Raw genomic sequence first — 13,553 nt, forward strand, 5'->3', positions numbered from 1 at the left:
ATGCAGAGAGAGGAGCACGTCCCCGGAAGGTAAAGGGACGGCAGCTGTGGGCTCTGGGGCGTGGCTGAAGGACTTGGGGTGCTTATCCTGCAGGATACTTGTCGGGGAATGAGCAGGGGCTGCAGATTCCTGTAGGGCTGTGGTGTGGAGGGCCAAGCAGATGTGTCCTGTGTATCCTAAGAGGAGGTCTGGGACCCATGGGAGATCACAGGGAAAGCTTTTGTTATGCTCAGAGCTGTCCACAGAAGGCCTGGGGTGCTGTAGGAGGTGGTGAACCCCTAGTTCAGGTCGGGGGCAGAGCATCCCAGTTCTCATGTAACCGTTGGCAAGGCAAAACCTCACCAGAAGGTGTGACTTGAGAAATTTATGAATCAGAATCCTGAGGTTTGGGAATGACTATTCAAAATAACACAAAGCAGATTCAAAGTCACTCCCATAATGTCACTCATTCCCTTGCCCTCCCAAACGCTTTCGTGAGTAGCAGAGAAAGGGGTAGAGATGCAGCTACAACCCAGGGAATTACACACAGTGCCCCCCACCCCATGCAGCTTGAGGTCCGGGCTGCTGCAGGCCCGTGGGTCAGGACCTGCTGAGGAGCTGGCGCATCCAGGAGGCCTCTCAATCCCTCCCAGCTCTGGGCAAAGGTGTCTCTGTCTGCCAACGATGTACACACCTGGATTGTCGCTCTCCCTCATCTGTTTGGAGGGCGGCTCATCAGTGTCCCAGGGTGTGGACTGATTGACAGGTGTCTGCCCCCACCGGATGCTGGTCGTGAGTCCCTGGGACTGACTGTCCGCTTTGGAGATGCCAGGGGCCTGGAGAGAAGCAGAGTAGGAAGGTGAATGGCACGATCCCTGGCAAGGGTTGTTGTCCTAGGGCCCATCGCCCAAGCGGTACTCCTGCTCTCTGAGCCATGGAGCAGAGACCGGGCCTTGCAGCCAGTCCTGTGGGGGAATCACAGGGCATTAGTAGCAGCTGTGGCCTCCGCTAAGCTCTCACCCCCAGGAACACCTGACCCAGTGCCTCCCCAGCCACCCGCTGCAGCCGCTCACTCCACCTGAGCTATCACAGAAGAAACAGTGTTCTGTGCTGTGAGAAGTGAAGTCCCCCCAGTCCTTGGATCATTAATAACCACAACAACATCCACGGGCACGAGCTGAGGACCAACTGCACAGGCTCAATGCCACCATGTGCCTAGCCCTTTGACATGTGAAACGACGGCTCTCCAGAGTTCCACCATCAGGCCCCATCCTGCCCCCACACCAGCCTCTGAGGCCCCAAACGTCCCACTGCACGGCGGGGGCGTGGGGAGGGTGGGGACTGAGGCCTGTGGGAGGACAGCTCAGAAGGAGCACCTTCACCAGGACCCTCGGTAGGAGGCAGGGTCTCTTCTCGAGGATCTCACTCTCTAATTTAGATATTTAGATTAATGAGAAAATGAACCTCAGGGTGAAAACAGACATTAACACAGCACTGGTCTCCCTGAGCTACAGCCTTATGATGGACTATTATATAGTCATTAAAAATCATGTTTACTAAGAATTCTTAACGAGATTATACTACAACATTAAATGAGAAAAGCAGGACATAACATGACAAAAATATAATCTTGCCATGTAAAACACTATGTACAGGAGGGAAAAAACCAAAATGTTAGCAGGGATGTTATTCTTTGGTAAGGGGATTATGGGTAACTTTTATTTTTTTGTCTACACTTTTCTGTATTTGCCAAATTTTCCACCATGGCTGTTACCATATTTATAATAAGCAAAAAAAAAAAAAAAAAAAAAAAATCCAAAAAGCATGTTGGAGAGCCCAGGACTGGGATAACTGGGATGTGAGGGGTGTGGGTCTCAGCAGAGGTGGTTTCAGGAAGATTCCACAGCTCCCAGGACTGCACCTAGAGCCCAACCAGGTTTGGGGTGAAGGGTGAGGTGGGTGGGCTGCCGAGATGGTTGGCCACCAGGGACAGTCACAGAGGCCAAAGGAGCCTCAAGGGACATCTGCAGGCCTCTCTCAGGTGAGGGCTACGATCCTTGTGACTTCTGACGGAAGAGGACCCAGTGACCCAGCTGGTGGGGGGCAGCGCCCCCTACTGGGCCTCTCTGACCAGCAGGACTCTTCGGGTTCCACACCAGGCCGACCTGGGGGGTACCGGCCGGGGAGGAGGAGGATGGACAGCACTTATTGGGGCTTTGATGCATAATGCAGATGACAAGCAGCGCCTGCATTCGGGCCGGCTGGGAGGAGCGGGAGCCGCATCCCATTAGGCCGCAGGCTGCGCTGAGCTAATTGCATTAGGCCGCACTTTATCTCTGGCCTGCATTTCAGTTGCTCCGCTTCTGTGAACAGAGCAGGAAACAAAGGAAAAGAGTGAATCTCCTGAGGAAAGAACAATTCAACGGACAAGCTTCCTTATCAGAGGCCCCTGCCCCATTTCTGTCTGTGGGACAGATGTAGCTTAGGGTGGGCGAGCGGGATTTGGGATTTAGCCACACTCACCAATAGTCGTAGGGAACTTATGGAACAGTAGCGAGGCTTCTACAGCGTGCTCTAACTAGACAGCTTTCCCGTGTGCCCCGTCTGCAGCCCCCTCTGTAACCCCAGGTTCTCCGGGGTGCTAGCTCAGAGGCGCAGAGGTCGCTTCCTCTGTAATCCGAGGCACCCGAGGGGGAAGGAGCCTGTGCCACGGCTCATTCAGGTTCTGTTTGTGGGTGAAGTTTGAATGCTCAGACCTGAGCCTCACCAGCACCTCCTTCACTGACAAGCAGAACCCCCTCCTGCCATCAGGGGGCGCTGCAGCCCCTCTCTGCTGCCAAGAGTCCCAGGTTTGGTTTTCAGGGTCCCCCTCCCGTCGCCATTTCTCCCCTGCGGAATCAGCACCCGCGCCCCAGCCTGCTACCCTGACAGAGCAGGGAAGGGCACGGGAAACTCGGGGGCCCTGGCCCTACAGTAGCCATTGCCACCGGTGGAGGGGCTGGGCTCTCCTCCTCCAGAGTGGGTAACCAGATTCTGAACTCTAAAACCTCAGGAGTTCCAGTTTTTACTCTAAAATTGGGGAGTCTCTGAACTTGTAAAACTGCACACTTTTCCAACATACATTAATTGCTCGAGTCCTTGGTTCCAAAACACTCCTGCCAGCTCACCCGCTTGCGCATTTGTTGGTTAGTTGGTTTGTTCGTTCAGCACACAGGCACAGGGCCCCTGCTCAGTGCGGGGCCCTGCCCAAGGCACTGGGGACGCTGGGACGAGACTCTGCCTGACCTCGAGCGGCTGCCCCCAGCGGAGCGGAGCACTCAGCTACGCAAACTGTGAACCGGCTTAGACTCCAGACAGAAGCCGGGGATGCAGGGGGTGCAGGGGGTGCAGGGGCGCGCCCAGGGGGCGATTGGGTGTGGCTACAACAGGTCTCCAGTCTGCTGTCTTTCATGAGTATTACAAGCGAGTTCTTATGCACAAGAAAGCGATTCGACTGTGAGAAGGAAAAGAGTCTTTTATTTTCTTTAGGAATGGTAAATAAGGCCACTCTTATTCTCATCGGCACCAGCAACTTCTGAAGCTACGAGCAACTTGCAGTTCAGGAATTTTTATTTCTTTTATTAAAATAACGAACATTCCTTCCTCCACTCCCTCCAGAAAAAATATGGACACGGGTTGTGCACTTTGCCGAGGCGCCCCGGCGCCCAGGAGGGTGAGAATGGAGCAGCTCGTGCGGTGAGTCAGCTCAGCCTGGCCAGGGCCCATCCTCCTGCAGAGGGCTCCAGGCCCAAAGTAAACACGCCGTGCTGGGGTTCTGGAGGCCTCTGGGGACCATGGGTGGCTCCCAGGCTCGGCTCTGAACCCAGCTCCTGCTAAGCCTTTCTCCCAAAGGAGAAAGGTCCCCAAAGGTCCACGACTCCACCAAAGGCTCTCCAGGCCTCCTCCAGCCTGAATGCCAGCCCCCCCCCCCCCCCCCCCCCCCCCCCCCCCGCCAGTTACCAAGCAGGAGAACAGCCCAGGTCTGGCTAGCAAGGCAGGGCCCCCTTCCACTGCCACGGTCTGGGAAGTCAGTGAAGCCAAGCAGACATTTGGCCTTTCCCCAGCGTTCCTGGCTATGCTTCTGCTCCTGTGACACGATGGCACTCAGCAGACAGAAGCAGATGAGGAGGGCCCTCCTCCTGTCCGGCGCCGTGGAGTGGCCCTATCTGCCCATCATCCGGCCTGAGCAGGCCTCTCTCGGCTTCCTTTTAATGAGATGCTAATGGGATGCATCATTAACGCAGCAGCATTTAAACCCCGAGCTCTTGTAAATTTTCAAAGGTCACATTTTTACGGCGCTGACAGCATCCTGCTTCTTTCAGCGACTGAAGAACACTAAAGACCCCAATCCTTTATGGATGAAGCTCTCTGTGAGGCTGCGGCACGGGCCGACACGCCTGCTGGTCGGGGCTGGGAACCTCCACCCTGCAACAAGCCTCCCGGGGCCCTGGGCTGTGCTCTCCCAGCTTGGGGAGAACCAGTTACACGTCGCCCGCAGAGCTGGGGCCGGGCCCTGCTCCACTCAGGGGAAGGTGTGTGCGGCTGCAGGGGGTGCACGTGCAAAGATGCCTGGCACAGGGGGTGAGGGGGCAGACACCACGGGGGAGGCGGAGGCGCAGTTCCTCCCACAGAGCACCATTTGCTCACCAGGCTGTGCACCCATGAGGCTGTGACAGCCCAGAGGGGCTGCTTTTTGATAATCTGTCTACCCAGAGGCTACTGGTGGGCGAGCTCCATGAGGGCAGGGACCCGGCACAGTGCCGGGCCCAGCTGGTGCTGGCCTGGTCTCGGTGCCCAGGGAATGAATGAATGAGGGCAGGGTCTCTGTGCTACAGTGATGGCCAGCAGTAGGCGCATTCATCACTGTTGGTTCAACGAGTGCATGAATGCGTGGAGTGCATTTCGGAGAATGCATAATGTGAGTAACGGAACGGAGATGTGAAACAGCTTGGTGCATTTGGGAAATGTGATGCAGTGAATTCCCCTCATTGGGGAGATGAGGTTTCCAGACTGTGGGGTCCTCGTGGGCTGGGACCCCCAACACCATTGCCCCAGATGCTGCCAGAGGCTGCTCAAAGGCCTAACACCCCAATCTACTGATTGATCATGAGAACTTATCAGTTGTGCCCCCGCGCCCCTGCCCACGTGCCTGAGTGTGGTGGAAAATGTGAATGCCGAGGTTGACTGCTGCCTCTGTGGGGCTGGGGATTGCCTGGAGAAACCAGAACTCAGCCTCTTTCCCTATTTGCCCAAGGTGGTCAGAAGAGAGTGAATCAGTGGAGCCTGGAAGTCAGGGAGAGTTTCGAGAAGGGACAGGGCTGGCGCTGGGCCACAAAAGCGAGGCAGCCTTCAATAAGGCAGACAGATTTGGACCAAGGTAGCCACCAAAGGACCCCACAACAAGTGCGTTTCTAGCCTGGATACATTTTACGGAGCCCGGCTCCAGAGTCCACTTCCAGGGTTCATGTGGGCCTCCTCTGGGGGGAGTGACAATGCTAGCACCCACGTTGCCTCCTGCTGATGAACTTGCCTCAACAGACCAGAACCTGCAAGCCTTGACACTCTTGTCACTTGTGTGGTGCTGACAGGGCTGGCAGGGATGGCCTTCTGCAGAGCAGCACTGAGTATAGCCGGCCCCATCCCTCACAGCAGTGAGCCCCCACTCAGTGTCCCCCAGCCCTCACTTTGGTTTAATTGGCAAGACGGTGCTTCTGTGCTCACTCTGGGCCAGAAGCACTGCTGGACACCGAGGCATAGTGATGGTCAAGGCTTGGTTCCCACCCTTGAGGAATTTGTGCCCAGCAGGATGGGATATGCCCACACCAGGGATCTGGGAGGATGACACAGGCTGGGAACAGGCCCACGGTGTTGTGACACTACACCAGCTCTGGGCCCAGCCTTTTAAGAGGACTCGCAGGCTCTGCCTTGGTCTCTCAGAGCCTCCAGACCAGACCAGCTCTCAGATGAATACCGCCGAGTGACTCTCGTCAACACTGTGGAAGCAGCAGATGCTTCCGCCAGGCCCTCTCAGAATTTTTATGCACACATTTGTGAGATATTATAAAATGTTGTTTAAAGCCACTAAAAAAAAAGAAAGGATACACATTCTACTGTGTATATTGCAAAATAGCAAAAGATCAAAAAGTCGTTTGTGTGTTGCTCTTGACATATAAATGCAACAGTTCTATGTGCATCCCTTTGTGTTCCACAGCGGATTGGGGGCAGCATAAATAGAGTGGGGACGGTAACTACATAACCGCTACAACTCGAGTTAGTGCAAGCGCACCCTGGCTGGGGGCCGTGGCAAGTGGCCCTGGGTGAAAACTGAGAAGCCACAGGGGGGGACACCAGGGGGGGTAACCTGGGGCTGACTGCACTCTGAGCTTGAGCTGCAGCCTCGCTTTGTCTCATGACTCCCCATAATTCCCACCTAATTTAGGAAAGAATGTAGATTTCTGGACCCTACCCTCAGAGCTTCTGATTCCGTAGGTCTGGGGTGAAGGATCCCAAAATGCGGCTCTTTAACAAGCCTACCAGGTGATGCATGGACCTCACTCTGGGGAGCAGTGATGGCCTTGACATTCAAGTTTGCAGGCCCCTGTGCCTGAACGTGGGGAACCTAGGGGCAGGAGCTGCTGGGCAGGTCCCGATGGGGACAGATTTTCAAGTCTTGCTGATGTGGCTCATGGGAACCGGCTGCTTGGTGATACTGTCTTCATGGACTCCTGTTCGCAGCCTAGGTTTCAAGGGGTCAGAAGGATGTGTTGACAGACATCAAAGCTATAAATCCGTAGCCTCTGGGAAGAGCAAATGACATTTATGGGTCTCTCAGTTCTCATTTCATGATTGCTACTGAACTACAGAGAAGAAAATAATTGCAGTTAAATCCCCACTTGGGGCTGGGGGAGGCTTTCTGGAGGCCCTCCTGCCCATTAATGAGGCTGCCCTCTCTGGCCCCCTGGACCCAGGCCGGCGCCCTCAGCCTCCCCTTCGGAGCCCCGCCATAATGCGCTCCGGAGCCCGATGAAATTTCTAATAATACTAACCAATGATGTGTTAAATTGAGACACTTCTGGCTCGCATGCTGGAAACTGCACGATGGTTTAAAGGACCAGTGCTTACCTTTCTCTATCAATTTGCTGCTAAATTACTGCTTTCAGAGCAACTTACAGAAAAGTAATTCTTTATTTAAATTTTAATTTCAATCTTGTCATTTTAAATATATATTCAGATTCCAATCATATTACAGAATATGATGATGTCTCTGGAGGGCAAGTGTTCCTGCCGGGAGCCTGGGTGAGGGCAGAGGATGTGATGGGGTGGGGGGCGAGGGAGCTGAGTAAGGAGGGAGTGAACCCAGGGGGCAGTTGGCAATGGCAGCCATGTGCTGGGGTGGGAGACGGAACTGCAGAGGCCAGTGGCCGGCCTCTAAACTGGCCCTGCGACCCCAGGCTTTGTGCCTGGCCTTGAGTGTCACCTGCAAGTACTTTAAGTTGAAACCACCAACCACTTCCTGTGCCCTCTCTCTCATGGGATCACCATAAGGACTCAACAAGCCCCAGCCATAGATGGATGGCAGGCACAGATGAGATGGCGCTGCCTGGCCTGCCGCCATCCTAATGGTTCACATCATTGAGCACCTCCTACATGCCAGACATGGGCATGATGTGATTTCCTTCCATGAGGAGTTCTGGGTTCTCACCTTCATTTTACAGATGAGAGTAAGGAGGCCCAGAGAAATTCAGTAATACCTACAGTGTACCACGTTGGGACTCCAACCCTGGTCTGTTCTATCCTAAGACCCTCAGAAGTGCTTTCTGATGGCCAGAATGTTCCCAGGCCACCTCTCTCTGGCCCACCCCTGCTGTCGCTGACAGCCCCATAAACAGGCTGCGCCCACACTATCCTGTTGGGGTAACACTTAGAGCCCCTCCTCTGGAGCCCACAGGAATACCAGCCATGGCCTCCCCTTCCCCCACTATGTCCATTCTGACTGGGCCTCCTGCTCTGACCGTGACAGCACGCTGGGGCTGGGGAGCCAGATCCACTGGGCTTCCATCATCTCTCCCACTCCTTTGGACCCCCTAGATCCTAAGCCACCGCTGATGCGTTCCCCTAACCCCTGCCAGTGCAGTCTTGGCCTCTCCAATGGGGCCAGTTCTTCAGTCTCAGACCAGGGCGGCACAGACTGACACTTCCACCCCTCTCCAAAGCTGGCAGTGTGCTCCAGGGTCCGCCCTTCTCGTCCCCACCTCCTCTCTCCCTCTCTCCTCATCATCCCCTTCCCCTTGGCTTTCTAACACAGGGACGGAAAAATTGTTGTGTGACCACTTCACCTGCCATTCCAGCATCCATCTGCCCTCTCTCTTCCTTTGTGGTCATCCCGTCCATGGGATTCGGGGCCCCTGATCCTCTGCTCCTGCTTCAGTGAAACCATCCCCTTTAAATGAACAGTCATCTCTGATGCCAAAGCCAGTAGCGTTTCCCCATCCTTGTTCTCTGACCCCTAACACTGGCTTCTTCCTTCCTCCTTCCTGAAACTCCCTTCCCTTCCGTTCGTGTAACATTGCTTCTCCTGGTTTTCTACTTAACCCTCTTCCTGGGCCTCTTCTCTGAGCTGTTCACTGGCTTCTTCTCCTGTCAGTCTCCGATGTGGATGTGCCCTAGGGCTCAGGCCAGGCCCTGCCTCTCCCTCTCTCGGGTCCATTTGGGCCCTATCTTCTTTCATAATTATTTTTCTGATATGAAACATCTGTGCAGTAGCCATTGTCTTTGATAGAACCCAGCATCCTATAGTATTCTGGAAAGAGATTTGCTTTTCCCTTTTCCAACATCAAAGTCTATACCTTGGAGACATTTTTGCTGAAAGTTCAGCTCAGATGGTCCCCCTTGCAAATATAGAGCTGGGGTTGGTTTTCTGCACCATGCTCTCTCATGTGCCCTGTCCAGGCCCCCAGCCCCTTCCTCCAGACCCCCTCCCAATGGATGGGCCTTATGGACAAAGGAAATGATAAATCTGGCAGAACCTTACAACTCAAAGCTTTCAACTTGCCTCTAACAACTTTCAACTGAAAACTTCTTAGTCCCATTTCCAAGTAACTTTTCATCCATTACAAAACCCACAGCATTTTCAAAGGAGCTTTGAAATAAGATCACCTAGAAAAAAAAGCCCAACACAAACGAAAGTCTTTGAAAAGAAAGAGGCCCTTTCCTGGGCTTCAGCTCCCCTCTGATATCAGTTTCCCTTTCATTCTGCTGAAAGGTGCAGGGTAGGCCTGGCCCTCAGCAGACGCCTGTGATGTGAGGGAGCGAGTGGCCCAGACGGACAGACGGGGACGAGGAGGAGAGCGAGGGGCACCTGCTCGCAGCGCTGGGATGGGCCTTTCATCGTCTCCCTTCAATCGGGCCTCACGGCTCCCCCGGCAGCCCTGTTCCTTGTAACCTGCTCAGAGGCCCAGCCGCCCCGCCTGTTCCCACTCACCTCCACACTGGTGACAACGCCGCTCCCTCCGGAGCACGGGGACCCATCTCCATTCTTGTCGCCAAAGTGGGCGGGAAGGTGGGCAAGGCGAGGGCAGCCTTGCTCTGGTCTTTGATGGGACATTTCCCAAATGCCAGCCCTGCAGGCAGTGACTCTGGGACCACCCCTCGACCTCCCCCGAGTGACACGTCCGTCCTCCCAGGGTCAGCTCCAGACTCACAGACACACATCAGACAACAGCCATTTCCGGGGGCCTTTGTTATTTTCAGATTTGAAATCCTCAGTGAATCTGGTGAGGAAAAGTCCTCTGTGCAGGGTAGCTGAGCTAAGAGTGGGTGTGGGGACACGTGTGGGTGTGTTACTGAACTGTGTGCTGATCCAGCCTGGCCCTCAGAGGCCTAGACTCTGAGTGCCTAATATTAGTTTTGAACCAGGAGGCCTTCCTGGAGGTGGCTCCCCACCAGAGGAAGCAGTAGGCTCTTTAGAACGGCTTGGCCAGGGGCTGGCCTGGCCCCTCTGCCCCCAAGGCCCTCCCCAGAGGGCATTCTGAGATTAACTAATCCTCACCCTCCTTGTGTGCAGGCCCCACCCGGAGCCAGAAAGAACCCCAAGAATGAGTACTGGCTGACTGTCTGCGACTCCTCCTGGGGTCCCTTCTTCAACAAACACTTACGCTGCTATTGAAACCCCCAAGGTCCACCTTGAGTCGTGGGCCTTGACAGCATTCCTTGTTTTTCGCTACAGACAAAGGCCGCGGCGAGAAGGAGGTTCTAAGTTCTGAAGCGAGCCCTCGGCCTTGTGACTCGCACAGCCGACTCTCCCAGGCTGAAGTCGACTGAGAGCTCGACTCTCACGCCTGGCAAGACGGTCCTGACACAGACATCTTCGGCGACCTCATTAGAGGCCTAACAAGAGAGAGGATTGTGGCAGGGTCACCCCGAGGTCAGGCAGGACAAAGAAACAAACAATGCAGCACAAATGTCGCTGCGAGGTGGCCCCTCAGACAGGGCGGCACAGCTGAAGGAGCTAAAATAGTTTTACTGCCAGGACTTCAAGACTCACTGAAGCAAGTCAGCCCTGAGTATGTTATCTCAGGACCGGAGCCTAGATTCTGACGCAGCGTGGGGCTGGGAGCTCGGCGGGACTGACCAGCTCTGTGGTGGAATATTCTAGAAGCATGCAACGAGGGACTCAACTTACATCTTCCCAGTCCCCTGGCCTCTCTCTGCTTTCTGCCAGCTCAGGCTCTCTGTCATGAGAGCACCGTGCAGCCAGGCAGGGTCCTGAGGGAGAGGCGTGCCCTCTGGCCACAGTCCAGCTCGGCTCCATTAGTTCAGAATTGAGGTGGTTTAAGTGATTTTTTTTTTTTTTTAAAGGAAGTGGCATCATTCAGTACTAGCCTGTCTCTTCAGGCTTTGGAAAGCTTGCTGGGCAGACAGATTCTATCTAAACTCACTGGAGGTCCAGGTGCAAGAGGGAAAGTGGTAAAATCCTTCCTTAAGAGGTGGTGGAGGGGGCGGGAGAGGTAGAGAAGCAGCCCTCTTGGCGTAGACAGATTTCCAGAGCTCAGGAGTGACATCAGAGGAGGAGCAGGGTTGTGGGTGACCAGAGCAGTGTAAGCCTCTGGCCCTGCTCTGCAACAGGATGGGGCAGCCACTGTACCCACTCCTGGGGCAGCTGGACCTGGCTCATCATGGAGACAGCCGAGGGACAGTGTGTGGGGCGTTCCACCTGTGGCTGCTTGCTGTGGATCCCTGGGTCGGTGAGAGGGGGGTCCCAGACAGGGGCCCAGACAGCCTGGGCAACGCTTCCTTCCCTTCACCTCCTTGTAGCACCACTGGCTACCACAGCTCCATCTTCAGGTGTATCATTTGTTCATTGATTCATTCACCCCACACTTATTAAGAAGCTAACGTGTTCTGGAGACACAACGATGAAGAGTCTGTGGCCTAGGGGAGCGCACAGGCTAATGGAAGAATCATACTCATAATTACAACAGCTAATGCCTACTGAACCCTTAGATGTGCCACTTTATAACTTTCAAGGCCCGAGAATTCTTTGAGGCCAAGGTCTGGGTGTCCATCTCCATTCTCCACTGTATTAGTCAGCTCGGGCTGTCATAACAAAATACCATAGACTGGGTGACGTAACAATAGACATTTATTTCTCACAGTTCTGGGGGCTGGAAGTCTAAGATCAGGGTGCCAGCATGGTTGGGTTCTGGTGAGAACTCTTCCTGGCTTGCAGATGGCCGCCTTCTTGCTGTGTCCTCCTCACATGGCAGAGAGAGAGAAAACTCTAGTCTCTTCTTCTTTTATAAGGACACTGGTCCCATCATGGGGCTGCCACCCTCATGACCTCTTTTCAACCTAATTATCTCCCAAAGACCCCATCTCCAAATACCATCATGAAGGGGCTGGGGATTCAATATATGAATTTAGGGGGACACCGTTCAGTCCATTGCACCCACAGAGCATGCGCACAGTGGGTGTTCAGAGAACGCTTGCTGAATTGAGTGGGATTCTATCTGCCTGTTGTTTCTCTGCTCTACCTTGTCCACCAGACCCTGGGGGTGTTTAATGGAGTGACACCCACAGGCCTGACCAGCATACGTTTGGTCCTCCCACCAGCTCTAATTTTCTGATGGTTTGCTTTTTTTTCTCACAACATAATCTCCATGATCTCTAGTCTTTCCCGAATGCTGTTGAAAGGCTTGTTGTATTTACCTCCGGAGAATCCGCCGTGCCCCTGTGCAATTTTCCATTGTCATGGTTCATTTTAATTTCCTCTAAGGCTCTTGGCTACTCTTGTGTTCAGAAATAGCTTGTTCCACTTAATAAAAGTGCTTAAATATGCAGACAGGAGAAGTTTCCTTTGCTTGCTCCTACACAACCCAGTAAGTGGAGTGAGTTGCACGCCCTGCCTCGTGCAGTTAGGCTGAGCACACACCAGGTGGCTTCCCAGGAAGGAGAGTCTCAGAATCAAAGGGATAAGGGCAGAGGCAGGATCCAAGAGCTTCTGGTGGAAACCCAGCCAGCCTGGGTGGCCACACATCGCGTCGTCCGGCTGACAGCCCACAGGTCTCCTGAAGTGCTTCCCCTCTCCATAATGATGAGAGCTCTGGCCCCACAGAAGGAAGGTCTGGGTTTGAGGCTTGCTCTACCTCTAACTTGCCTTGTGACCTTGCACAAGTCAATTCACTTTTCAGAGCCCCTGCTTTTTCATCTATAAAACTGGCATGATAATCTTCCTTCCAAAGACTGATTTCAGAGAGGAGTGGAAGTCCCCTACTTCCAGGGCCAAGCACAGCAGCTGGGACAAAGCAAGGGGCGCAGCACACGGCAGCTATGATGATTACTACTAGGGGACCCAAGAATGCAAGAAGGATGCCATGCCCAAAGCAGAGTCTTGCTTCAACAGCAGCTTTCTCTGGGTTGCTGGGGCCAGAGGATCCCTCTTGGGCTGTGGATTATCAAGAAAGGACAAAGGAGAGGAGAACAGGCTGGATCCTGATTCACAGACCAGGATCTGGGGAGCTGGGCTTCCTGCAGATGTGGCAGCTAGTCTGGTGGTAGCTAGTCTGAACTGCAAGTCAAGGTCTTAGAGCTGTGTTGGGCTTGTAGACCCAGATAGCCAGGGGCAAAGTCACAGTGCACCTTTCTTTGGCTTAAATAACAACTAGGAACCAAGAGTCTAGGGTGGCTGGTGGATGGGAATAGGAGCTGACTTAAAATCCCCGATAGAATGGCAGCTGAGAGGCCTCCATTTTATTGGCTCAGGAAGCCAGTTCCTACCCTGATGCTCTTGGCAGGACACCGAAGCCTCCTGGCCTTAGAGAGAAACCCTAGGCTTAGCTCTGGGGTGGAGGTCGAGTGAGGCAGGGTAATACAATATTCAGAGTCATAAGTACCCCAGGGAGGGACATTCCAGACAGCCATGTGCATCTCACTCTCACGAGACTCACCTCCGGGAGCTATTCTCCCTGAAATCACATCTATAAACATCCCCCAAACAAGCCCATCTCCTCGCTCATCTTCATCCAGGTTCAGCACTG

General features: G+C 54.0%; 1 protein-coding gene across 1 annotated transcript in view; it reads right to left on the reverse strand.

Moving 5' to 3' along the window:
• The window catches only part of KLHL29 (kelch like family member 29), a 306,684-nt gene that overhangs the window by 67,853 nt on the left and 225,278 nt on the right, over window positions 1-13,553 (reverse strand). Inside the window, exon 4 of the mRNA XM_058551720.1 lies at window positions 674-815. Within this exon, the coding sequence (XP_058407703.1) occupies window positions 674-815 (142 nt within the window). The remainder of the gene's footprint in view (window positions 1-673; window positions 816-13,553) is intronic.

This window comes from Diceros bicornis, chromosome 12, assembly GCF_020826845.1.
Source record: "Diceros bicornis minor isolate mBicDic1 chromosome 12, mDicBic1.mat.cur, whole genome shotgun sequence".
Lineage (NCBI taxonomy): Eukaryota > Metazoa > Chordata > Mammalia > Perissodactyla > Rhinocerotidae > Diceros > Diceros bicornis.